Below are 27,159 nucleotides of genomic sequence, written 5' to 3' on the forward strand. Positions count from 1 at the left end.
TATTAAAGCATTATCTTTTTATTTTAGGATACCATAAATATCTTTGACTTTGGTCGTATAAGTGAGCTGGAAAAGCAAATGGCCTTAGTGTCTGACAGATGCCATGACCGAAACAAAGAATATAACAAAGTGATGAGCCTACTCCAGAATCTTCAAGATCAGGTTGCCACGATGAGGGACAGAAGTGAAACATTGAATTTAATAAAAAATACGATGAGTCAGTATCTTAAAGATATGAAAGTGGAGGAAAAGGTAAGACCGTCAGTTATTGATGTTTCCTGATAGAGATTGTTCTGTTTTATAAATGCAGGTTGTGAGTGGTTTGACTGGAGGTTTCTTTTTCTGCTCTAGAAATAACCAATAGGTAGTAAATGCCAGGGAGTAGTTGTGGGCATTTGTTCCTTCTTTGTTATTGGTGACAAAGGATTAATTCCAGATAGGTGGCCTAAAGCAGATTCCTACATTGCTGAAAAGCTACTGGATTTATCCCATTTCTATACAGATAAAGAAGACTATAGGAAGAACTAGTGACAAAGCAGGGATTTGGTGGTAAACTTCCCTGTATATAACCCCTAGTACAGCTGAATCAGACTTATGTATTTATTACAGATTCTGTAATTTCTCACACTACCTGCAGGATAAATCGCTTAACCATTCACGGAACGGAATGAAAAGTGCACTTTGCAGAAATTATCAGTTATGGTATTTGTACTCCAAAACAAAATACCCCTCCTTTTTCTTCCCTGTTTTTTAAGACTGACTTCCTGGCTTTACATAAAGAGCATGAGTTGCGCATCCGGACGCTGGAAGACCTGCTTAGAAAACTTTCAGCTGAATCCAAGGTATTGGCAGTGGGCTTTGCTGACCTGTTCTAATTGTAACCTGTTGATAAAACATACTGACTTTATTTGCTGTTCCAAACAGCAGTTTCCTTTACTGTGGCTATTACAGTTCCCTAAGTCTCAAAACTTGTTTGTATTTTGGTTTCCCCTTCTTGGAGAGGGTTATATTCCAAAGTTTCAAAATTATTCCCTTGACCATTGAGGCAGGTTCTATTTCGAATGAAACCTTGTTAATCAGAGGCACAAACATAATTGTGTGAGCAGAACCATACAGGTGGTGCTAAAATTTATATTCATATAACATTCTTTATCCTCTTTCTTTCACTTGAATTTCTCTATATATGTTAAAACTTACCTTTTGTATTTTTTAGGACATCCAGAAGGAGTTTGACCTAGCCAAATCAAAATCAGTGAGGTATAAGCACTTTTCAAATACATTTTGCTTTTTCACTCCTGTTGCCAGGTGACAGTGATCTTTATCTTGTGTCAGTTAACTGACCCTGCAGGGTTGTATTGTCACCAAGAGCACTTCTGTCTTTTACTGGATTTCAACTGTGCTGAACATCAGCACAGGACTCTCCTCCACTGTGGGGGCAAGCCTACAACTGCACTTTCATTAGAGAAAGCTATTTATATAGTATAGGAGAATGAGGGACTTTTCATCCTCTTATAAATGCATTAGTTTTCCTTCAGATCGCTTAGTGAAATATACTGTAACTGTTTTTGATGGGCTTTATATTTAAATTATTGAACTGTATCAATTCTAATTTTTGTCTCTTTTTTTTTTTTTTGCATATTTGCTGAATTGCCATTTAAATTAGAATTAAATGTAAAATGGCTTTAGAATGATAGTTGAGATCTTTTTCCATAGCATTTACTGAACACTGATCTATATTGGTCATATGTGATTTGCTATTTGTAACTCATACAAAGTTTGACTGGTTTGCCAGAAGCCCTTAAATTCCCCTAAATCTGTATATGTTTGAGTTATTAACTTGTCAGCCTGGTGATAATCTGAATTCTTTGCTGCTGGATTTTTCCATTACTTCAAAATACTTTGCTTTGAATATATGAATTCTAAGTATGCCTTAAGTAACAATATGTTACAAGTGCAAGTTCACTGTGTGTATTTTGGTGAACCATTGAACTGGGAGAGCGCTTTGTATTAGACAAGTATATTCTCACACCTTTGGAATTTGATGGAATTATTCCAACTACTCTTTCCTAATAATTGACTCCTTGTTTTTTTTGTCAGAGATGATGATCAATACAATCTACTTATGTCCAAAATTAAAAAGCTAGAACTAGAGCTGGCTTCTATGAAATCGGAACTGTTAGCTGGGGAAAGTGTGAAGACGAGTTGTGAGAAAATGGATGTCATTCATGAAAAAGTAGGTTCTGCAACTTCTCTAACTGTCCCAGTAAAATTTGATATTACGTGGTTTTGTTCACTAACTATCTTGAAATACACTGTAATCAGTAACATGGGGGTAGTATTAATCTTAAAGAATGACAGTGTTGTATGTAAGGTTACTGTGAATTTTTCCACTAGTGCATACCACTTTACTAGAGAGGAGTTTATTGCTTGTTTTCTACAATGGCAGGGGTTTGCTTGGAAGCTATGACATAGTAGCAGTTCTCTGTACATGTACTACTTTGTTGATGTATTTTGCTAACCCATGGAAATACAGAAAAGAAACTCATGTAAAAGCAAGTTAGGTTTGTTATCTGAGAGTTATTTTTAAAAAATCCTGCCCGAGTTCTTTTGAAGCCTTTTAAAAGGTCTGACTGGAATGTAGCTAACAAAATACAACAATATTGAGATGGGATTATCAACTTTTACCTAAATAATGACTTGTGATAATGGTTTAGCTATGTACCTATAGTATATTTTATATATATTTATAAAAACTAATAATTATAATTATTAATGGTTTCTAATAGGTAGATGCCCAGGTCAAGGAATCTGTCAGGCTAATGCTTTTTGGTGATCAACAAGAAGACTTGCCTGAATCACTTCTCCAGTGGCTTACCTCCAATTTTGTGAGCAAAAGCGATCTACAGACTTTGCTGCGGGATCTTGAGCTGCAGATCCTCAAAAATATTACTCTCCATATGTCTGTAACAAACCAAAAAGTAACATCTGAAGTAGTTACAAATGCTGTGACTAATGCAGGGATTTCTGGAATCACAGAAGCGGTGAGTGAGTTTTAACGTCTCAAAAGTTCAACTAAAACTGGAAAGAGTTTTTTCATGGGCATTTTGTGGAGCATGACTGTCAATATGAATGTTAATGATTTTAAGAGATGTCAAGAACATCAGTTGAAATTAGGAGAACTGCAGAAAATGCTTTATTGGGTGTATTCTTACAGCATTGATTGTTGTCTGTTGTCAACACTTGCATTTTTTTTAAGTGTGCTATCTTGAAAATTGCATTCCCTAGAAATAAGTATACCAAAGAAATGCAGCTCAGGGTCTTGGGAAGAAGGAATGCAGATTCAAAAAAAAGAAAACAAACCAGCAGTCAAGATGCAGTATGAACTTATATTTTAAGACAGCCATGCATTAAATGTAGACTCTGCCTTGATAGAGGCTGTCAAGGACTTGTGATGAAGTGCAGGATCTCAAAAAGATGCTTGGAACTTCACAGATATGTAAATATCAATTATTTTATCACTTGATCTTATTAAAATATTTTTCTTTCCATTCTTTTGTATGTGTACACCTCTAGCAAGCACAGATTATTGTAAATAATGCACTGAAACTCTACTCTCAAGACAAGACTGGGATGGTGGATTTCGCCTTGGAATCTGGAGGTAAATAGTAGAGGAAACACAATTTTACTATTCATGCTTTTAGAGATATTTACTAGAAATATTAAAATGAAGACTAAAGCTTAGTAGAGCATTTTTGTGTGTTGCCTGACCATTAGATCATTACAATTGTGTTTACAGGCCTGTACATCAGCCTAGGTATGCATGGACATAAATAGAATAGTTCTCAATATGTCTACAACTGGAAAGAGAGAAATGAAAAACCTTTAATCTGTTCTTAAAATAACATTGTATGTGACAGAAGCATTGTATCCACAGAAAATTATTAGAGATTAACAATATATTTTAATCTGGTATTCATTAAGCTTTATATAAATCTCTGCCTTAATTACTCATTCCTTCTTGAAGACTTCTATTTCTGCTAACCTGATCTGTCTTTTTTGAGGTGGCAGCATTCTGAGTACTCGCTGTTCTGAAACCTATGAGACCAAGACAGCACTAATTAGCCTCTTTGGAATTCCTCTGTGGTACTTCTCACAGTCTCCCAGAGTGGTGATTCAGGTAATTAAAGGCCAAGTAAACAAATGTAGCAATGTTTTTTTGTGTTGAGTGGTTTGGGTGGCTCTTCGGGTGCTGGGTGTATCTCTGGAATATATTGGGGGCACAGGTACTTGGAGCTATGTTCCCAAGAGTTGGATTCTTCTGGCAATCCCTGGACACAGCTTAAGTTCTAGTCAAGCAAAACTGAGAGTCACAGGAAGCTTGGGTGGTGCACTGGACCTGTGCAAAGTGAGGGCTGGGAGGGTTCCTGTTGAGAGCTGATCTCCAGGCAGGTCTTCAAAACACCACTGGTAGCTCAGGTGGGTGTGCTGCCTTCCTGAAGAGCTCCACCAAGGAGATTCTTTCTGCACCTTACTGTTTAAAACTGTCCCTCATAACTCAGAATTCATCACAACTCTTTATTACAATAAACTAGAAAACACTGTAGCATTGTTTTTATTGTTGTGTCCCATCTTGTTCTCTCCACCTTTCTTCTGTGCAGCCGGACATGTATCCAGGAAACTGCTGGGCTTTCAAAGGATCACAGGGCTATCTTGTGGTGAGACTTTCCATGAAGATCTATCCAACTGCCTTTACCTTGGAACACATACCAAAAACTCTTTCACCAACAGGAAATATCACCAGTGCTCCTAGGAATTTTGCCGTATATGTAAGTCTGTCTTTGAATTGAAGTTGATGTTTGTACACAGAATATTTGTGTTACATACCTTGGAGAAGAGTAATTTGAGGAAGGACAGCTAAGAAGATTATAAACTGTTTCACTCATTGTTCTTTAAGAGCTTTGAGAGTATGAGAGTATGAGTAAGAAGTTTTGCAACTAATTTTGGGGAGTTATTTCTGTATTCTTTCTCTATACAGTAGTAAACACTTTTGGAGGGAGATGATATTTTTTTATTTGATCTAGTTCTTTCATACACTTTGTTTCATCTTCCTTCCCATTCTTCCTCTCTCCACCCACTATCCCTCCATTTTGTCTCTGCACCTTATCTGTGATGTGCCTTAAATATTTTTTTAGTTCATTTTACCCAGCACCATAGTTGTGTAGGTAGGACTTTGGAACAGATCAGACCACAGGGTTTATCAGAAAGCAGTTATGATATCTGAGAACTTTTTGTCAGGTTTTTCTAAATGCTTAAGCAATCACCTGCAAGCATCTGCATCTTGACTTCAACCTTGATGTTCTCTCACTGTTTGTCCTGAGTAATTTATATTGTACACTGTGATATGGGTTTAGCCATGAAAATCAAAGGGTGTGACCATGAAAACATGTAAACAGCACAACTATTTACCGGGCAGGAAACTGGAATACAGAGCTGTGCTTGAACTTTAAATTACATGGGAAACATTCTGATCCTGGCCTTATCCTTCAAGTGCTGTCTCTTGATACTCTGTGTAGGCATGCTTCTAGTTTGGGTTTGATTGGAAATTTGATGGAAGCAAAAATCTTTATCCTGTTGTTACAGGGTCTGGATGATGAATATCAAGAAGAAGGCAAGCTTCTAGGAGAGTATGTCTATGATCAAGATGGAGAACCACTGCAGATGTTTCCAGTGATGGTAAGTCTGGGTTATAAGATTTAAAGTGTCAGGAGAAAGTTACTTTTATTTTCTACACTTATGTGCTATGAGCAGTAAAGGAAAAAGGCCTTGTTCTCATCTGGGCACTGTAGAAGCTGAGGTAGAAAGTATCTACCTCTGCCTCAAACCTATGGCCTTAATAGATGAGAGGGGAGGAAGGCTTGTTGTTACGTGGACATAAATGGTGGGAAGTTGCTAAACACGGGAAGAGTCTGTTCCTTACTGCTTCAGACTCACAAATTGTAAGGCAAGGAAACTTCTGTTCAAAGGAACAGAAAATTCCCAAGGCATAGCTTAGGTTCCAGCAAGTACCAGCAGTCTACTGGTATAACTAAGAAAGCTTCAGTTGCAGCTGTTTGTCCCAGAGCCCTGACACTGGCTGTGTGTTTGCTTTTTTCTTCTCCAGGAGAAAAATGAAGATGCATTCCAAATAGTGGAGCTGAGGATTTTCTCTAACTGGGGCCATGCAGAGTACACCTGCCTTTATCGGTTCAGAGTGCACGGGAAACCTGCCGAGTAATCCACACTACAGCTGGGGGTGGCTGCTTTGTACATTTTGTTCCTAATCTGTATATACTGGGAAGCCTACAACACTGGAATCTGTAAAGGATGAGGATGCAAGATGCACACTGCAGAACTGTTGATCCTCTGATAAAGGCAGAAGACTGTCAGCAGAAATGTATAAACCCCAATTTTTATTTGCTCTAAGGCTCAGCTTGTAATTGCCAGTTCGCTTCATATTTCTGTGTCCATGCTGAGAGAAATAATGCATGCAAACAGCTCTGGTTCATAAAGCCCAGTTGGCAAACAGGTGACACACGTTTTATTACAAATGAATGTATAGGTTTTTTAAAAGAATAAACCACACTTTCTGCAACTAGGAATCTGTTCTTTTTTAATCCAGGACTTAACTGCATCCTTTTCCTAGCTTGGCACCATAAGCCAAAAACTGTGGTACATTTTGAACACTGACTGTGGCTAAAGGTGTCCTCGGTTGACAGTTGCTTTTAACCTTTTTGGTAGATCCAAAAGGGCTTCTTTGCTACATATTGAATACAATAAATACTACTGTCAGGGAAAGCTAACACAACCAAAACCAGTTTAAACACCAGCGACTGAGAATGCTTTACTGTAATTTGTGGCCGCGAATTGCTCTAGAAGTCAGGGATAACTTTAAGTAACTGAAGTTATTTTAAGGGTTTTTACCATGGCAACTTGGCCAGTTTGTTCTTTTTTTAGTGTCAGTCCCAAATCGACCTTGATGTACTGACTGGCTCGGAGCTGATAAGCCTGCTCAGTTGCTCAGTAAACACTGCTGTACAGCAGTTGCACTACCTTAGTTTGTCCAAAGTGATCTCTGTGGGACAGGATTTCCTTAGACTGGTTGATTGTTACACTCCATAAATGTACTGTGAGAATTCAGTGTGTGGAAAACAAGCCTGGAGTAATTCTCGCTGCGTCACATTTACGAGAGGGACTCGAGCTCAGCGCTGCTGTGTGCAAACACGGGCATTCCTGATCCTCCCCACAAGCCTTAGTCGGGTACCAGATGAGTAGAGTTGCTCCTGGAAACAACATTTTCACATAGAGCAAGATGAAACTGCTTATTGCCCCCCCTTAGCCTTTGCTGCTTTGAAGATCCTTTTTGGAAAAGATTCCTGAAATTCACTTGTTTGCAGAATTTTTACCTTGCTGTTCTAGTGCATTTTGTAGTTACACAGAACTGTTACACATGGACCTGCTGACTGGTTTTCTGAATTGAGTTATGTATGTTGCACAACAGTCCTCGAATGTTTGAAATACAAAAAGTCTCCATGTGAAGAACTGTTTTTCACTCAACCTTGAGACAGAACCTATGGCCTACGCAGAGGAGTAGATGACACATGTACAGGTGTTTTCATATTATAGGTTACATATTTAAAATTAGAATTATCCTGTATAAATTGAAATTAGGTAGCTGGGGGGGAATATTTTGAATAACACTAACTTATTTTTAAAAAAGCAAGATAGGACTTTGTGCAATGTATTTTTGTAAATGCTTTTCAAAATGTCTGTTATTCTTTGCTGCCTCCAAACTGACAAGATGCTATTGAGATGTTTAAATAAAGAGTTTTAATTTTTGAAAGTGCATGTAATACTTGAAACAAGAAATAAAACCTCTTTTCTGTTTTTTTTTTTCTTTTTTTTTTTTTTTTCTTTTTTTAAATCAGGTGCTTAACTAAGTGGGGAAAGGTTGTGATTTCACAGTTGCCCCGAGCTGGGCCAGGGGTGGGGGGGCTTCACGAGGGGCAGGCCCAGGAGCCGGGTGGGACCGGGTGGGCGCTGGATCCCGGCCCGGCTCCCTGAGCACAGCAGCCTCAGCCAGGCTCACTGCCCGCGCTCCATCCTTGATTTTTATTACTTTTTAAAGCTCTCCGGCGCTTTCCTGTTGAGCGCTCCAGGGCGGGCCGTGCCCCGCCTCGAGTCCCGGCCTTCCTCTCCCGCCGTTCCCGGCCGCCGTCACCGCTCGGCGCGCAGCCGCGCGGGCTGAGCCTCGCGGGCCGCCGTCCGAACGGGCGGAAGCCGGGCAGCGGGGCGCCGGGGCTGCGTGCGCATGCGCCTGGCTCCCGCCTCCCCTCCCCGTCCTCCGCGCTGATGGCGGCGGCGATCATGGCGGCGGAGCAGGAAGCCGCGAAAGGCGGCGGCGGCAGGAACCGTGGCGGCGTGCAGCGCGTGGAGGGCAAGCTGCGCGCCAGCGTCGAGAAGGGCGACTACTACGAGGCGCACCAGATGTACCGGACGCTGTTCTTCAGGTAGGGCCGCGCCGGGCCCGCCGCGCCGCCCCTCCCCCGCCCGGCCTTCCAGAGCCTTCCCACGCACCGTCCCCGGCTGCCGCCCGCCGCGCCCACGGCCGCTCCCCATTGGCCGCCGCGCCTGTCCGTCTCCGCGCCCCGCTCCCTGATTGGCCCGCGGGGGGGCGGGGTGGGGCGGCGCCGGCCCAAGCGGGGCCCGGGCCGGGCCGGGGAGCGGCGGCCCCGGGCTTGGCCCGGCCCGGCCGCGTCACCGCCCTCGGCCCCGCCGGCTCAGTCAGCGGCTCGGGGCGGCGGGGGAGCCGCTGCTCGCCGGCCTTTGGAGGCCGACCCCGACCCCGGCCCGGTCTGCGCCCCGCCGGCCCCGGCACTGGCCGGTGACGCGCCGGCGGTGTTGCGTCACGCTCCCAGAGGTCACGGGCAGAGCGGAGTTTCGGCCCCCGTCCCCCAGCGCCGCTGGTGGCCCCACGTTCCGGGGAGGCCGAGTGAGGCCCCCCGGCCAGCGGGATGGGCTCGGGGTGTCTCCCCGGGCGTCCCCTGGCGCTCGGCTCGGGGCTCGCCCCGTGTCCCGGGGCCATCCTGGAGCTGCGCCCTGCACAGCCGCTGCTCTGCCAGCTCGGTGTAAATGTCAGGTGGCTGCGCAGTGAGCTTTCGGGGTTTGAAGGTTGGTCGTTGCTCCGCCGGGACACGGGGTTACTTTGTTTCACGGCACGGTCACGCTGGTGCCGCGGTCGGAAAGGAGCAGCGCTCGGGGTGGCCAGAATCGCCTGCACGGAGGAGCTTTTTGGAGTAAATTCCACTTGGTGTAGTATTTGTGTACGTGACGGTGACTAAGTAGAGCAGGCCTGGGCATTTATTCAGAAATGTTACTACTGCTTCTTTTGTCATAAGGAAATTGGTTTTATTGCAAGGCATTTTTAGGCTTCATTTTTCATGTCCACTGCAACTTGCAGGGGTCACCCTTTCTCTCATCAGATTTTGACATGCAGACCCTTGCTTGCAGGAGCACAGAAGAAGGTGTTTGTTCTAGGGGCTTCCTCAGCTGGTCCCAGCTTTGTTTACTTGTGGTTCTGCTGGGGGAGGACAGGATGGAAATTTGGCTTCACAGAATCAATTAGGTTGGAAAAGACCTCTGATGTCATCAGGCCCAACCTTTGGCTTTCAGCCATATCACCTGTCAGCTGGACAGTGGCACTAAGTGTTTCTTGAGCCCTTCTAGGGAACGTGACTCCACCACCACCCTGGGCCCAGTTCCAATGCTTGACCACCCCTTCTGTGAAGAAGTTTCTCCCAGTGTCTGACCTGAACCTCCTGTTAAAGCCATTTCCTGTCGTCCTGTCACTGGCTGCCTGGGAGAGGAGCACCTGGCTCCAACCTTCTTTCAGATGTTGTAGAGGAAGGGTCCCCCCTCAGCCTCCTTTTGTCCCAGCTGAGTCTCCCCAGCTCCCTCAGCTGCTCCTCATCAGACACTTCACCAGCTCCATTGCCCTTCTCTGGACACGTTCCAGCCTCTCAGTGTCTTTCTTGAAGTGAGAGGTCCGAAACTGGACATCACCCTCCCTGTCCTGTGTCTTGTGTCCCCTACCTCAGCCCTCACCGGTGTTAGAAGGAGAACAGGCCTGTGAGTAAGCACAGAAAAACAGCAGTCATGGAAGAAAGTGGGGAGGAAAGTCCTTGGTGCATAATCCTACTTGTGCTGCCAGCATCCATCAGACAGCCTGCCCTGCCCTGCCCTGCCCTGTGTCCCAGCACCATCACATTAAATCAGTTTGTTCTTCCATAACCCCTCTGATGGGATCAGCCAGGCACCATCCAGGCCTTAAGACTTAAATTGTATTTGAGAATAAATCTAAATTTAAGACAAAGCCTGGCCTATTTTATAGTAGGGATTATGTGATGTGGTGTCTGCAGTGCTGTGAGAAGTCTTGGCTCAGGAGGTCACTTCTTCTCCAGTCTTCTGGATGTATTAACTCACATACTCAAGCCTCCCTGAATTAATTTGGAATCAAAGATCCTGCCTTTTCCATTTTAAATACAAGTGAAAGGATGTGTTTGGTTAAATGAAAAGGTGACATTTGCATGGCTGGGTAGTCTCGTCAATCCTCTGTAAAATGTGATAAAAATCATCATTTTTTCAGACACACTAATGCTGATCTGATGATCTGAGCTCTGAAACTGTGATTGCGTTAGCCAGTGCTTATTCCTTTTGAACACACAGGCCTGTAAAACATTTGTCTTGTCTGTCAGAGGGTAAACTTGAAATCCTGACTCAGTTTCATGCACTGAGATGTATTTTAGGGTGGAGGAGGGGAAGAAGTGGAGGAGGAAAGATTACCATAAGCCTGCCTCCTGCAGAGTTATTATCCCTCTGTGATCCATGAAGCAGGTGGAAAACTGCTGTTCCTGCCTAAGCCTGAGCTCCCTCAGACACACCTGAGCTGGTGGTGTTTGTTAGTCCCCAGGCTGGCTGGGCTGAGCTCTTCTGTCTTCATGGTTTGGTAACTGAGTCACTCTTCAAAGTGTAATATCCTTGTTACATCCATTTCTATTTCCCTGGTCCTTCTAGGTAATTTTTCTGGTGTAAATTATGTGCTCCAGGACTTGTTTTAAATACCATTTAGAGAAATGTCATCAATATTTATTTTTATTAAACAAGTTTTCTGGTAAAAGTTCTTTGAAAAACCTCAGCTCTTGAAAATGTATTTTATATCATAAAATTGTTTTCAGCAGCTTTTAGTATAATCTGTAATAATTCTCGGATTAGGAGCTTCCATATAGCACTGTGAATCTACTGGAAGTAGAATTTGTGGAAGTGGATCCATGCTGAGTCCAACTCCTAGAAGCAAACCTGGATGGGAGCCCAACCATAAAAACATTGGAGCTACGGATTAATTTGACTCACATTTACCATGGTGATTGCAAATCCATGTTGTTGAGAGTTATTCCAAAACACTACTGTCCTGCCTTCCATTATATCCGTTCTGTTTGGGATAAAAGACCTTGGCGTGTCTCAGAGTTGATGGGCAGGATGGGAGGAGTGTCTCATCCCTTGTTTGTTGTCTGTGTGTAGGGGACACATGTGACAGGAATCTGGAGTGCGCACAAGAGGTTTGGGATGCTCTGGTTGTCCCTTTGGTTGGTGTGACCCCCATGGCCATGCTGTCCTTCTTCACCCCCAGAATCACCAACCCCTCCTTTCCCCCTGGGCACTCTTGGGCTTTGGAACAGCCTGAGGGGCCCTGGGGCTGCAGGAGCAGAAAGGGGTGACACGGGCACAGCCCAGCCAGGTGTGTCACAGGGGACAAACCAAAGTGCAGGTGCTAAAGCAGCAGGGTAGAGCTGACACTTACCTCTGTGATATGAGCAGATCAGCTACTGAGAGCACAGACTTTTTGAGTAGCAGTTAAGAGAAATGGAATTTGGAAACTCTGCCACACCTAAACTGCTTTTATGGGAAATGCTGTGTTTATAAGCTAGAGCTGTGACTCTCCAAGAGCTGTAGTTACTGACAGTGATGATGTGCAGGAGGCTGCAATCACAGCTCTGTGGTAAGAGGTCCTGAGGTAACCACTGGGAGCAAATACTTTAATTCCTTATTTCTTCATTAACTCTTAAGTGAGAAAGGTGGAAAGTGTGTTTTGAAGCATTATATTTTGTTTCTTTTGAAGTGTTGCATGGTGAATCTTGCTGGCTGTGCTTATCTTACTCTCAAACCCATGAGAGATGAGCTCCTTTGGTTCTGCAGAGGGCTAGGACAGGCTGATGTCCCCGGCAGAGTTGTAGTGGTCAGAGAGACTTGGACCAGTGGAAGGGTCAGTGAGCTCTCCAGGAGGTATTCCAAAAATTGTTTCACTGGGATGGCTTTGGTGGAGGCTCAGTACATTGTCATCTTTTGTTTGGTTGAAGTCTTGGGTTCATTCCCTTTTCTTGGTCCAGCCCCAAACATATTTGTAGCTCTCTCAATTTCCATTCTTATATTCTTCATTTTATTCCATCAGGTCTGGAGCAGAAAATTGCAACTTGCAGTTCAAGCTACATCATTATTGAAATTAACCTGATTTAAAAATAAATTCCTTGTTGTTGTTATTTTAAATTTTAGCCATCTTTTAATCCCTTAAATATAAGTAACTTTATGCATACACAACTTACTTAGTGGTATTTTTTACCATGGCTTTGGTATTTTTTTCAGGTATATGTCACAAGGAAAACATGCAGAAGCAAGAGAACTAATGTATTCAGGGGCTTTACTGTTCTTCAGTCATAACCAGGTAAGTCACTGGTTTTGTGTGTGTGGCTTGAGGGCAGGGATTTGTTACTCCCAAGATTTTGAGAGATGAATGGTGGGTTCTCAATGGTAAATGTTTGGGGTAATTGCTTTGTAATCTTTTGTTTTATCTCTTTGTTGAGCCTTTCTCCACAAAAAAGGATTATGCCAAGCTGGAACATGCAGCAGTAGTGTTTGTGAGCATCCAAACAATGCCCGTGTTCTGCTTTCCTGGAGGCTTCTCTTTGATGCCATCAAATTACTATAATTTTTTTATCAGGAAGGCTGAGACTTGATACTGTGCCCTAGCTGTTGATAAAAGCATTAAACCTGCTGCTGCCAAAATTCTGGTTGATGTTTCTTTTTATGCTCTGATACATTCATCACTGCCAGTATGTGTCTGTTTTGTAGCAAAACAGTGCTGCTGATCTGTCCATGCTGGTTTTGGAGTCTTTGGAGAAGTCAGATGCAAAAGTAGCAGAAGACCTTTTAGGTGAGGTGACCTCTGCTCTTGGCTTGGTGACATTTAGTTGTGCTTTCCCTTCACAGTGACCTGTTAATAGTCTTGAAAGCTGCAATCCTTTTTGGATGCCTTCCCAACATGGCTAAGGGTTACCTTCCCCATAGGAATGGTCTGGGGGAAACTGTGTTGGAGAATTGTGGGTTCCTGATGACTCTGTGGGCATGCTTGGAACTAACATTGCTGCCTGTCCTAAAGATGGATCTTAGAGCTGCAGTAGAAGCAGCAGATCATCTTATTTTTCTTAATGCTAAATATTTTTCAATCTTATTGCTTCCAGAAAACTTGGCTAAATTGTTTAGTTTAATGGATCCAAATTCTCCTGAAAGAGTGGCTTTCGTATCCAGAGCACTAAAATGGTCCAGTGGGGGATCAGGAAAACTTGGACATCCAAAACTACACCAGTTACTAGCTATTACCCTGTGGAAAGGTAAGAAAAATCAAGTGGCTTTTCTGTGTTTTCATTTGAAAATGTTGAAAGCAAAGTGTTATAAGAGATCTGCTTTGGGAGTAATCTAAGGAGGCTGAGATGGAAATGATTGATTGACTTCTGCCATTATCTGATTTTTGCATTAATGTCTGCCTAATGTTACAGAAAAAAAAATGGGTCTGTAGCTCTATATTAGTGCAAAATCCAAAACACAACTGCTGTGAGGCTCTCTGTAAAACGCAGGCTGATCCTTTAGACATTGAGGCAGTTTGATTGCGTCATTAGGAGGGAAATTGCCAGGGAGCAAAGATGTTCTGATGGCAAGTTTTTTTGTCTTTAAATCCTGGATAAACATGACAAAGATTGAAATACATCACCTGGCATCCAAAACAGTCTTTGGACAGTAATTAAGTACTTTTTGAGAAGTTGGCCAGCAGGGTTATTTCAAAATGAATGCTGTTGCCTTTGATTTATGAGCCATGTTATCACTTGTGATGGGATGTAAGAAAAACACAAAATGCTGTAAATAATTATTGTACTTTTGGATGATAGCCAATATTTACAGTCTTGTGTTCAAAACATAACAAAGGTGATTGAGAACAGTTGAATAGATGCCATTTTTTCTGTGGTTTCTCATGGATAACTGTGCAAGATGATTGTTTATTTTACATTTTTCAGTAGCTGCCAAATTGTGACAGTGGTTTGATGTAACAACCCTGACCCAATAATGGTCAGTGCTGCAGCCTCTCTGCATGCCATAGGCAATTCCCTAGCTGCTCTCCTGGGATTTATGTTAGCCTGATGGCTGCTGCTAGCCAGAAAGGGAGGACTCTTCTCACTGCATTCAAGTTAGAGGCTGCTACAATTAGGATAAGAAACCGGATAAATTAGGATAAGCATTCTGAAAGTAAAAGTCCCCATTTTGTAGCTGCCTGCTCACTGTTCTCTTGAAGAATAAAGTGCCTACATTTTCGTAGTCTGTAGCTTTTTGAATTTCATCACAAAAGGCTCAGATTTTTAAAACAATACTTTCAAATTAAAAAGATTAGCAGCTCTCCAGTTTTGTCATTGCAATGATTTTGCACAATCCTTTGTTTCAGGTTCTAACAAATCATTGCCACTTCTTACACCAGTTTTCCTGTATAATTGCTGTTCTGTTCAGCATATGGAAGTGATTTTAGTTTTGGTAGCAAGAGTGGGCTAAGCTAAAAATAGGAAATGAAAGAAGGATGCCAAAGATGCTGTTTGACTTCTTGGTGCTCATAGTCTAGTATGGAATTTCTTGATTCCTGTCCTAAGCACTGGTGATAGCACATCAGGTGTCAGCATTCACTTAGATAAAATTACACAACCAAAGTTCAAGCCAGCAGTAGCTGTAATTGAGTAAACTGTATTTATTAGCAGTTGTTCAAATGTACTTAGAGTAAAATTTATTATTATCTTCCTTTATAAATTATCTGTAACTTACAGACTTTTTACTAGCTGTCTTGTTTATATACCACACCTGTAACCCTTGTTCTTTTACCAGCTAATAAAGTACAAGCCTAATAAATTTGTTTTTATGTTCAGGTACACTGAACTGATTTCTTAACAGCCTTTTCCTTTTTCTTTTTCTAGAGCAAAACTATAGTGAATCTCGGTATCACTTCTTGCACTCGACAGATGGTGAGGGCTGTGCAAATATGCTGGTGGAATACTCCTCGTCCCGCGGATACCGCAGTGAGGTGGACATGTTTGTAGCTCAGGCAGTACTACAGTAGGTGTTAAACTTCTTCTGAAGCATTTTGCTGAGATGATATTATGTGTGGGACCAGTCTAATTTAACCACACAGCCTTTGCAAAAGAAACTGTGAAACTGGTCAGAACAACAGGAGAAAACTGTCTGAAAACCAAGGTGTTAAATTCGTCAGACTGGGGAGAAAAAATGTGAAATAATGTATTAAGGTCAAGACCTGAAATTATGTTAATTGCCTGAAGAATTAATGTAATCTGTTTAACCCTGAAAGCACGATTGTTAGCTTTATTAACACCACTTTATGTCTAATTAGGGCTTCTCTATATGTTCTTACAAATACTGGAGTCAAGCAGGCCCTGTACTCAGCACAGAACTTGCTCTCACTCAGGTCCTAAGAGGCAACTTGTCATGGTCAGCCTGGTCTTTGAGCAGCAGCTTGATGGTTCTTGCCTTGACAGAGTTGCTGCTGGCTCTCATTTTAGGCATTTATTTTGTAGGAGGTGGGAATGCAAGCTATTGTGTGCTTTTGCAGAGCTCATGCAGAATGAAGGTTGACAAAGCCAATTTTACTGTGTTTAATCAGCTGATGGCTTTCTTCAGGCAGGGAAGGCAGCTCATGGAGGAGTCTGAGGAGGAGGTGGAGACAGGACTGTGTGGCAGGGAGTCAGGGAGAGAGTAGGTGTTGGGGGAGAGGGAGGAGGTGAGAGCGAGTTTGTCTCTCTTTTGGCAGCAGTTAGCTGTCATGTCAGATTTGTCCTGCTTTCCATAGCTGGTTGCTATAGATTGCTGTGATTTTGAGCAATAGCAAATCCTTTATGGAAATCCAGTATGTGAAGGACTCAAACAATTTTATGGGGAGAAATTCTGTGGAGAAGTTAAAAGATCATTTTTTCAGTGTTTATACAGCATTTCTACTGTATCCTTTACATACATGTCAAATACTGTGTTAAATCCTCTTGCATGGTAGTTTATTCTCTAATGAAAATAACTGCAGTTCCTTGCAGTCTTTGAGGCAAAACAGCCCCAAGCCCTTGTACATGTGAGGGCAGAATTAGAGGCCAGCCTGCCATCAAAAATGACATGGCTTGTGGCAGCTTTCCTAAGGCTTGCTGACAGCATTTGTCCCAGATAAAGGCCTGTTAGGCCAATGGGACTTGCAGAGATTGCCAGTTAAATTAACTGGACTTGAACAAGGATTTGATCTGTTTGAGGGATCGATCTGTTGGGGACAAATGGTTTGGGAGCTCGAAGTACAGCTTTATTATGAGATTTTTAGGCATGTGTGTCAAGCTATTCATGGTCTTGGTGCCACATTATGTTGTGGTGGTATAGAATGATAGAGTCAACAAATACTGACAGATACACACTGAAAGGAGATGTGTTTGGGGATGAACGGGTCTTTCATTCAGTTTTTAAGTCAGCATAGTAAATCCTGGACCAGTAGATGCAATATCATTTTAATGTGAATTACAGGGTAGCCAGTCTTTCTATGTTTTGCAAATTGATGCTCTCTTTAGTAACTATCCTGTACAATGTGCTTAGATCCTGGTTAAACTCCTTCTATTAATATTTAATGTCTGTTTTCCCTCCCAACCTGCCTATTTCACATTGTGTTCTAGTAGTGATTTTCCCCTTCCTCAGCTGATGGCCAAACCATCCCCAAAGATGTCCATCTCTAACAGTTTCATTTTGCCATCACTTCAAGCCTGAGATGGCCTCTATGCACTACTGAAGTAGATTTTGGCTTCCCTTTTTTATGGTGAAACCATTTCTCCGTCCTTTGTTTTTAACTTGCTCTCTTCTCTTTCCTTTTTCAGATTTCTCTGCTTAAAAAATAAGACCAGCGCATCAGTTGTTTTTACAACATACACACAGAAACATCCTTCGATAGAGAAGGGTCCACCCTTTGTGCAACCACTGCTGAACTTCATCTGGTTTCTGTTGTTGGCAGTTGATGGGTACAGTCTCATTTCTGTCATGTCCTTCTTGGTTTCCTTGTCAGCTGTTAACTGAGATTACATTTTTGGTTGTTTCTTTTCTAGAGGAAAACTAACAGTATTTACAGTGTTGTGTGAACAGTATCAACCTTCACTGAAAAGAGACCCCATGTATAATGAGGTGAGTTACTCATAAACAGGATTAAAATCACTGAACGAGTGAAATAATGGCTGATTGTCTCCAGCTTTGTAGATAAGAGCTGGTGCTTTACCTTGCCTGGGTATTTCCACCTGTAAATGAAATAATTGCCTTTTTTTTCACCTTGTGTCCCTCCAGTACCTAGATAGAATAGGACAGCTTTTCTTCGGAGTTCCGCCCAAGCAGACCTCGTCCTACGGGGGATTGCTAGGTAAGCTCTGCTTGTAGGTACCTCCAGGCTTTGATCAGTGACCTGCATAAAACACATGTGTTGGAAACAGATTATCTGTTCTAAGGAATTTATAATTCTTTTCATAGCCTGTAGGAACAGCCCCTGCTGTAGAGTACAAGATGAATGGGTTGCATGTGAAAGTAGTTTGGGGGAGCTTGTAGACTTTTCATCGCCGAGAAGGGGAGAAGCACTGAAAAGACTCTCATGGTTAATTTCTGACAGTATGTTATAGCTTCCTAATGTAAAAAAGCATCTTACTGGTGTTAAATTCCTCAGAGTTCAGTGACTGATTTTTCTTAAACCAAGTATGGGGCTTTGGTAGAGCTGATACAACATGAATGTGTCCAAAGAGGAAGCTCTGAAATTGATACTGACCTTCTACAAGGACTGAAATGGAATAGAGACATTCAGCCCTCATTTCCTGGCTCTTGAATAAAATGTGAATTAAATTAATGTTTTCCCTGAGAACTAAGCTTCTTTGTAAAGTGACTTGAAGCTTTACCTACAAATGTCAATTCAATGATACCCAAAGTCTGATGAAAAACATGAACATCGTGTTTTTACCATCTGTAATTTGCTTTTCAGCAATTAAGGCATCTTTAAATTGATGCCTCTGAGTTTCAGACAATTTTTTTACAGCATGATGCGGGCTGTGGCAGCTTTTTGAGAGTTTCACTGCTGGAGGTGTGCTTTTCCTCTTTTGGTTGGGGTTTTTTTCCCCTCTGAGGGTGCAACTGTAGCACATAAATATGTGACTTTGGATTTTTCAAGTGTATTCTTGGAGAAGGAACAGTATCAGTGTATACTAAGAGTATACAGCTTCCCAAATCAATATTCATAATGGAAACCAGTGTGGGATTACTAATGTCTTTGTGAGACTCTTCTACTTCAAAACTCTTGGGGTTTTTTTGTTACAGAAATCTGTACTGTAGCAGGATGGAAGATCAGTTAAATGTTTTTGAGATGAGAATGCAAAACTAATGATTTTGACTGTCCTCTATTTTATTCTAGGAAATCTTTTAAACAGTCTGATGGGAACTGGGGAAGATGATGACACAGAAGATGGTCAGGAAGACAGCAGTCCTATCGAGCTCGACTGAATGTGGTTGTCATTGGGTGCCGTGTAAATCTGATGATTCGATGACTCCAAAGACACTTTTGGAATTTGAATCCTGCAGTTGTTTCTTGGCTCCTAAAAGGGCTCCTCTGGTCTTTTAGAAATGGTTGCTGAAATGTTTATACTGTCGGTCTATATTATTTATGTAAAAAAAAAAAAAGAAAGAAACCAACAAAAAGTAGCCAAACGAACCAATCGGAGCGGTTGTTAGTGGGTTTCCGATCCAGCGGCTGGGACTGATTAAACATAGTCTGCGGTTTCCGATGCAGTATTCCCTTTTGCACAGTCTTTCAATAAAGCATAAACATGGGGCTTGTCCTTCACGGCCTACCCAATACCATCTGTGTTCTGAGAAAGCCTCCTTGCCCTCTGCCCTCTTCCAAGGAAGATCTCGAAGGGCAGGGGGAGCAATTGAATAATTGATTTGCGAGGCTGGTGCCAAAAGTACTGCGAGACGAGCCAAGCAGCATAATTTGAGATGCACATCCAAGAGACATTGATACAAGAACTTGCTTCCACTGCCATGAGTAACATGCACACCCTTCATACTGCCTGCCCCTCTCCCCAAGGCCAGGCTCTGGCTGAGCCCACACGTGTGTTTAGCCGATACTTCCTGAAAAGCACAAGGTTGAATAGCTCTTGAGTAAAAGCCCATCAGTGGAACGCAGGTAATTGGCTTCCAGGTGGATCTCTCTTGCCTAGGTATAAAAATTTGGCATCTAAAATAGGTCCTGTGGCTTGTGGCTGTACTTTGGAAGAGATTTTGCCAGTGTAAGTTCCCAGCTGTATGTGCAGGCTGCAGCGTTGCTGTGAGCAGAGCAGTTTGCCGTGGGCAGGGCATGTGTTTGAACTGGGCTGGATGGCAAGAAAAGGGATACTGCAGAGCTTCTGGTTCTTTATGATATATTTATTTTTCTTGGGTGATTGATTCATTTAACACTTTCTGTTAAAAAAAGAATAAATCAATAAATAATGGAGTAACTTCACCCCCAGCAGTAGGCACAGCCATTCTCCATCTCCTCTGTAATGCAGCACAGTCTGGTACAGGGAACAGGTGAAAGGGTGGGGAAACGCTTTATTTTTTCATTATGAAAATAAAAAGGCTTAGATTAATAAACAGCAATCATGCATGGGGGAGGGATTAATACAAATTTATTGACTGTATGAAAAAAAAAAAGACATTGACAGGAAGACTTTGTGTTAATTGTGAAGTCTCAAATAAACACTTTATACCAGGATGTGCTATACTGCTGCTTTGTAAGAGTTTCTGAAGCAGAGCTTTACATTCCTTGCTGTTTTTTTCACTCTGCATTTCACTGTGGGTCATCCAGCCCTTGGTGCTACACTTCACCTCTGTGCAGTAAAAGTGTAATTCTCTTGGGGTATTGGAATATCTGGAGCAGATGGGGCTTGATTTGCTGTGCAGCTGGTTAAGGGAAGAGCTCCCTCTCCGGGCTGATGCTGTAGACATTTAATAAATTATCTGGGATGTCAGCAGAGGTTTAGAACCACAGCATTTCATTGCTTTTGGCTGCCAGGAATGTGCCTCTCAGGCAGCATGAGGTGTCCACAGGCATCCAGCACATGTCCCCTGCTGTGTCCTGTGTGTATGACCCAGTGTGAGGTTTTTGCTTCAGCTCTGTCTGCAGCCCCCACTGTGAGCTCTGCATGTGCCCTGACCCCAGAACCCCAGCCCTGACAGGAGGGCAGTGCTCCAGGGCTGAGGCACCTACAGGTGGATATACAAAATGTATATCCAATAATTACAACATACATAAAGAACATGTGTGTGTGTGTGTATAAAATATATACTTAGGAATTTAAAATATATGTATATACACACACATATAAACAGCCTTTTGTATAGATAATAATTATATACTTGTATTGCATATAATTTATAATATTCTTAATTATACATGCGCACAAAACAATTCTTATAGCTACCTATAAACACAAACAAGGAGCCCAGTCTGTCCTCTCCCTGCTTCTGCTGTGCCTGGGTTGGTAAGTAAGTGTGAGTGACAGTGTGTGGGTAACATACACTTATAAATACTTTCAGTGTAAGTTAAATATATAATTATAGTTATGCATACACGTGTGCATGCAGATATGTGTGTTTATATGCAGTACATACACCATAAATTTATATTTATAAATTATATGTATATAAAGCATGCACATGTGTATATCATATATAATCACATATTTTAGAAAACAAAGTATAAAAATGTCTACACATATACAGGTGTGTGAAATACATTAACTTATATATTTGTAAATGGAGTATGTCTGAGTGCTACATCTGTACATGAATGTGTGCATATGAAGACCTCATACATACACACACATTTTATATATTACACTCTATCCACTATGCAGTTTATAGTTGTCTGAATAGCCAACAACCCCTTCATAAAGCTTATTTCTCTATTCCCAAGAACCAGCTATCCTTTGTGTACGTGTGTGCACACATAAAGCATTACAGAGAAAATACACAGAATATGCACTGTAACACACACATATACACAAATAATAGATAAAATTATACACATTGTGTGCCAGGGTATGGCAGATGGTTTTGAGGTGTCCCACACCCCTGGGGCTCTGCCAGCAGCAGCACCTCTTTGTTTCCATTTGCTGCTTTTTAACCCCACCTCCCTCCCCTGCCCCAGCACCACACGGCCACGGCTCTGACATAATAATAATTTATTGGTTCGAATGACATTTAGTACCACAGTTGTCTTACCAGTGACAGAACGAATGCACACAGCCGATGAGATGCTCTCAGCTACACAACCAACCTAAGGAACGCATCGGGCAGGTCCGTGGCTGGGGCTGGGCACGCCGGAAATCTCATTTTTGGGTAAAAATCCAGCACCTGGTGTGCAGGTCCCAGCCCGCCCGCCCTAACTGCAGGAATTACAGTGCTCAACACGGCGCTGAAACGTCACTTCAAGCAGCTTTTTTTTTTTTTTTTTTGCTTTTTTTTTTTTTTTTTTTGGGGCAGGAGAAGAAAAATCAACCAAAAAAAATTGAATTATTGGGGGAAAAAGTGCAACCACCAAGTCTGGAGAAGGGATGTACCTGCTGGGAGTGAGCTGGGACAGGCTTTGATGGTGCCCATCAGCAAAACTGCAGATAAAGCTCAACCCCCCAGCTCCATACCGGGCTCCCCAAATGGGGCAAAGCCCCCAGACCATGGAACAGGGATGACCCAGGGAGCTGAACAGAGGCCTGGCCCCCAACGCTCTGCTCCCCCAGCATCACCCCACAGGTTGGTGTCTCCCTTGCAGCCCCCTCCTCCCTGCCCTTCGTTACCTTAACGAGGCTGATGATGCCCATTTCCTCTATTTCTAAATCCTGTGTGACCCTGTCCAGGTACAGCGTCACCTCCAGTCCCCAGGGGATGATTTACTTATCGTTTACCCCGGCACCATGGCAGGCTCCGCTGTTTTGCACAGCACCATTTCGTGTGTTTCCAGGCTGCTTCCCATCCCACAGGGATGTCACCCTTTGGGGACTTGCAGCCCCCCTGGAAAGGGCTGGCAGCCATCTGGAAGTGTGGGGATGATCAGCTCCAGCACCCAGGGACCTGAGCATGGGGAAAAGTCCCATCTGCCCCTGGGATGTGCCACCAACAGTCTCTGCCATCCTGGAGAAGCTGGGTGCCCCTTCCAGCGGGTGTGGGGTGATGGGGTGGCAGGACCACCTGTCCCATCCCACAGAGCAGCCAGAGCTGAATTTCAAGTTGGATCAGGATCTTCTCCGATGTTCCACTGCCGCCCTTCCGACATGATCAAGTGAATGATGAGGGGAGAGGGAAGTATTATTATTGTTATTATTATTACTGTTATTATGAATTATTTTTAACATTTCAAATAAAACCACGTTGTGTTGTAAACAGAAGCTCACTCCTTAGGTCTGCCCAGCCAGTCCCAGCTAAGGTTTATGTTTGAAATGGGCTTCCACTGAAAGGAAAAAACAGAGAAGATAAAGTTAAAACAAGGCAAGCACTGGCAGGTGGTGACAGCCTGGCACAAGCCCACCCTGACAGTGGTCCTTGCTGATGCTCCTTGGCTTCAGCTACACCTATAACCATACAGCAGCATGGGCAGCACACCAGAGGCAATGGAGAGGGAAGGATACCATCCTCCTCCTCCTCCCTCTCTGCTCCAACAGCCTTTACATCCCCCTGGGCAGTGAAGAGCTGCCTCACACAGAACAGGAGGGAGAGATGTCCTGATCCCCAGTCCCCTCCAGCCATGCCATCCTCCAGCCCAGGGCACACAGTGGGGCCAGGGCTGACATCCAGCCCTCCCCAGGGAACACACCTGCGTATTCCTGAGGCAGCATCGGCCGGCTTATGACTTTCTGAAAGGTGGTGATCCACTCCAGCTGGTCGTCCTCTGTCTCGCAGGCAAAGAGGAATTTCCGATCCGGGGTGACGATGGTGATGCCGTGCTGCCAGTGGTTCCCCTGCGTGGATGGTGGGAGCCCTTCCAGCACCTTGTAGCTGTTTTCCTTGCTCCCAATAAAAACCTCCCCTCTAGCAAAGGCATCCTAGGAGACAGCAGAGCAGTCAGGCAGGGGTGAGGTGAAGGGAGCTCTGCATCCCAGGCAGCCAGGACAGCTTGTCCTGCAGCAGCCACAAGCCCATCAGCCAAACCCCAAGAGCACCACCCAGAGCCCTGCTCCTCACCCAGGGGCACCCACAATACAGCACCAACACCAGGGAGCCAAGATCCAGATGCAGAATATCTGGTGGACAGGGCTTTTAAAGTGGTTTTGGTATTTATAGGGTTACTGCACACTGGACACCAGGCAGAGCCACCAAGCAGAGACAGCGTTGTGCCCTCTTGGCTCTCCCATCAGCCTGCATTTTGCTGCAGATCATTACTGTAATTATTAGTGCTATTACTCTTATTATTAGTAGTAGTATTGTAGGTAATTCCCAACAGGCAGCCCAGGCACCTTCATCTTACCAGGGGATCTTTGAAATACATGAGCCGTCGGTCATCCATGGTGAACCATCGCTTCTTGAACCCCTCTGTTTGCTGAGGAGTCAGAAAATGCCAGATCACACACTGAAAGAGCACAGCTTCTCTCTAACCACGCATGATGCAGGAGTCTCAAAGCACTTGGAGCAGCCTGATGGGCCAGGGAGTTGGGAACAGATGGCTTCTGAGCCATCAGGGCCACCACAGCCAGGGTCTGGGCCAGCTGTACCAGGAAGGGGCATTGGGTTTGTGATGTAGATTTGGATTTTTTTTGTTTGCTCCCAGGTGAGGAAAGTGCATTAAAACCATTCAGAGAGTTATGGCTTTGCCTCTCTGGCAAGGGCTGGTTTGTCCCACCAGCAAACCCTTCTCAGGGCCATGCAGGGCAAAACTCGTGTTTGGAGGGACTGAAAAATGCTTCAGATCCTACCTTTGGCCCTGTTTTCTCCATGTATCCTTCCTTCAGGTAGTTTCTAGAAAGCTTTGGCACCAGCTGGAGCAACCGAAGAGGACAGAAAAGAGCGGTGTCAGATGGAGGGGTCTGGGGGTCACCGGGTGTGCTGGGGGTCACTGGAAGGAAAACCCACACCGAGCTGGCCCCCAGCCCTGAGCCCACCCCACAGCTCTGCCTGACAGCTCCAGTCCCGCTCCTCCACAGCGCTCAGGAGAGGAGGCTACAACATGAAACACCTTGGAGCAGCTGCCCAGCACAGCCAGCAGCCTCCAGGGGAGTCTCCCACACTCCTCAGGGTGCAGGGCAGCCAGGGACAGAGCCACCCTGCAGAGCCACGACTGGGCCCCTCCCAGATAATTGGTAGAAGGCAGGAAATGCAATTAGATTTCAAAATCTACAGCCAAGGAGGAGCAGGGAGTAATCAACCAGCACCACCACAGTGATGCTACACCCCAAGAGCAGCACACAGCCCTGGCTGACAGCACATCAGAGCAGCCTCTGGAATTGCATTAGCCCAGGGTTACACAATTAGCAGCTCCAGCCCCCGGAAAACACAGGCATTTATAAGCCAGGCTGCACTGACCTGCAGAGAAGAACTCAGGCAGGGCACTGACATCCTTCTGCCCTCACCTTTTCCTGCCTTCCAGCCTTTGTTTTGGCTTTTGTTATTACAGCAACAGCCTTTGAGACGCTCAGGGCTCCTGCAGGCGTGGCAGTGCTGGCGTTGCTCCCACAGCCCCCGTGTGTGCAGGGCTGCATGTGGGCTCAGCATCCCACCACAACCATTTCAGCCCAGTAATTGCAGAAAAGGATGGAGCACTCCCCAAGCCTTCCAGCTTGTTAGCAGGATGCTAAAAATGAGCAAGAGGGGGAAAAAAACCCCCACCCAACCAGTTCTGCAGGAACACTCACATCAGAATCACTGGCTCCAGGGAATGCCACTTGTAAGTAATGGAAACGTGCTGCCCGGATGGCATTGAACCAATCCACTATTTCCTAGTAATGAGGAAGAAAAGCAGAGTGAGGAGTGCAGCCTGCACATAAAATAACCCGATCCTGCTGTGTTTCATCTCTCCCATCACTCTGGCCCCAGTGACAGAGCACAATGCAGCAGCAATCCTAAAAAACACAGAATACAGCAAAAGGCAAAGGATGTGGAACATTCAGCTGCTGTTCCAGGCTGCCAGACGTGTACAGAGCTCTGCAGCTTCCAGTCAGCACCGAGGGGCTTTCTGCAGAGGGGAGGATTTAAACATCTCTGAACTGGCAAAAAGCAGCCCCAGAAGAGCATTTGAGATGTTGAGCTGACCCTACAAGCACGGCTGGGCTGGTGCAACCTGCCCACCCACCCCTGTCCCCCAGCCCCTCAGCAGGACACCTCAGCAGCACCTGCATCCCACCCAAATTCCAGCAACATACTTCAAAGTTTTGCTAAAAGAGTAGCTTAACATCTCTTGATCTCTGTATCCCAGTCTGTCAGCTGTGTCTGTGCGTCCTTTAGGGACAGCCACAGTGATACTGAAGTCCAAGAAGCTCTGGCACTTCTCCCTTTCCTTGGCAAAAATCTCTCTCCATTTTTTTCCTCCTACAAAGTAACTGGTTTATAATTTCTTTATTTTTAAAATCATGTATTCACCTATCTCTGGTAAGACCCAACAGCTTGTGCAGTATGTCTCTGAAGGTTTTGCTGAGAAATACCACATTAATTTTAAGTGTTCCACACAGGGAGCACTCAAACACTGCCTTGTGGTCTGAGATGTGGGACCAGGAAAAGCGTGTTGGAAGGGAGATTAGGAGCTGCCCTGCCTGGGATGCTGAGCACAGGGAGAGGGATGCTGAGCTGTCTTGCTGTCATTAGTGCAAGTGAAGCTTCACACATCAGATCAGGGACATGCTCAGTGAGCCAGACTTAATCCTAAAATAAACACTGCCAAACCCTTTCAGGTGAGGTCGCTGCAGTGTAGGAAAGACCATATCAAAGGAGAAGCTGGCTTTCTCTGAGTTCAACTTTTTTATGCTTTAGAAATGATCTGGGTAAGGGGGAAAGGCTCATGTGAAATTCTGAAATCTCAGTTTTAAGGAGTTGAATTGGGAGTATCTCAAAAATGGTCTAATGTGGCAAATAGCCATTCCCAAAATTTAAAAATCTTTGTTTTGGTTTGTTAAGCTATTTCAAGAGAGGAGAGGAAAAAAATCCCAAAACATAATAGGACAGACAAACAATGTTTTGGAAAACTCTGACCTACTTGTCTGAGGTTTTACTCACTTACCATTTGCTTTCCTAACCTAAGCAGCTAAGGACAGCCCAGATAGCATCCCAAAGAGGATCAGTGAGAAGAATTCACTCCTGAAGTTAATGATGACCAAACCAGGCTGGAGCTAATGAACAATAAGCGGTGATGTTAAAATTTGGTATCTTATACAGCCACCAATTGGGTGGTTATATACATATTTCTTTATTTACCTGTGGGTCTTCTCTGTGATCATGATGTGAGGTAGGGTTACACCCTGCAGAAAAGCAGAAGCTGAAACCCTCACTGACTTCCAGCAGTAAATTGCTTTCTGGAATATTGATAATCCATTGACACAAATGAGGTTTGACCAAATTCTTCCCTGTGAGGGTGCTGAGGCCCTGGCACAGGGTGCCCAGAGAGGCTGTGGCTGTCCTATCCCTGGAAGTGTGCAAGGCCAGGATGGACAGGGCTTGGAGCAACCGGGGATAGGGGAA

The 27,159-nt window shown here is 44.0% G+C and overlaps 3 protein-coding genes across 13 annotated transcripts in view; 2 read left to right on the forward strand and 1 right to left on the reverse strand.

Annotated features, from left to right (window-relative positions):
• The window catches only part of SUN1 (Sad1 and UNC84 domain containing 1), a 32,983-nt gene extending 25,104 nt beyond the window's left edge, over positions 1–7,879 (forward strand). For all 11 annotated transcript variants that reach the window (XM_068207009.1, XM_068207015.1, XM_068207008.1 and 8 more), the window contains 10 exons: positions 28–252; positions 756–842; positions 1,214–1,257; positions 2,098–2,233; positions 2,787–3,041; positions 3,574–3,658; positions 4,062–4,177; positions 4,659–4,826; positions 5,641–5,733; positions 6,161–7,879. In XM_068207009.1, coding sequence (XP_068063110.1) covers positions 28–252; positions 756–842; positions 1,214–1,257; positions 2,098–2,233; positions 2,787–3,041; positions 3,574–3,658; positions 4,062–4,177; positions 4,659–4,826; positions 5,641–5,733; positions 6,161–6,274 — 1,323 coding nt within the window. In that variant the 3' untranslated portion in view covers positions 6,275–7,879. The remainder of the gene's footprint in view (positions 1–27; positions 253–755; positions 843–1,213; positions 1,258–2,097; positions 2,234–2,786; positions 3,042–3,573; positions 3,659–4,061; positions 4,178–4,658; positions 4,827–5,640; positions 5,734–6,160) is intronic.
• Positions 7,880–8,311: 432 nt separating this feature from the next.
• Positions 8,312–20,215, forward strand: GET4 (guided entry of tail-anchored proteins factor 4). Its single transcript, XM_068207021.1, has 9 exons — positions 8,312–8,546; positions 12,733–12,811; positions 13,219–13,300; positions 13,608–13,757; positions 15,375–15,513; positions 17,310–17,450; positions 17,535–17,610; positions 17,767–17,839; positions 18,872–20,215. The coding sequence occupies exons 1-9, from the start codon at positions 8,389–8,391 to the stop codon at positions 18,958–18,960; spliced, it is 987 nt and encodes a 328-aa protein (XP_068063122.1). The 5' UTR covers positions 8,312–8,388; the 3' UTR covers positions 18,961–20,215.
• Positions 20,216–21,675: 1,460 nt separating this feature from the next.
• Positions 21,676–27,159, reverse strand: part of ADAP1 (ArfGAP with dual PH domains 1) — a 50,854-nt gene continuing 45,370 nt past the window's right edge. Inside the window, exons 7-11 of the mRNA XM_068207020.1 lie at positions 25,344–25,427; positions 24,408–24,470; positions 23,963–24,034; positions 23,312–23,540; positions 21,676–22,948 (exon numbers count right to left, since the gene is read on the reverse strand). Coding sequence (XP_068063121.1) covers positions 22,920–22,948; positions 23,312–23,540; positions 23,963–24,034; positions 24,408–24,470; positions 25,344–25,427 — 477 coding nt within the window. The 3' untranslated portion in view covers positions 21,676–22,919. The remainder of the gene's footprint in view (positions 22,949–23,311; positions 23,541–23,962; positions 24,035–24,407; positions 24,471–25,343; positions 25,428–27,159) is intronic.

Source organism: Anomalospiza imberbis, chromosome 16 (genome assembly GCF_031753505.1).
Source record: "Anomalospiza imberbis isolate Cuckoo-Finch-1a 21T00152 chromosome 16, ASM3175350v1, whole genome shotgun sequence".
NCBI classification, from domain to species: Eukaryota; Metazoa; Chordata; class Aves; order Passeriformes; family Viduidae; genus Anomalospiza; species Anomalospiza imberbis.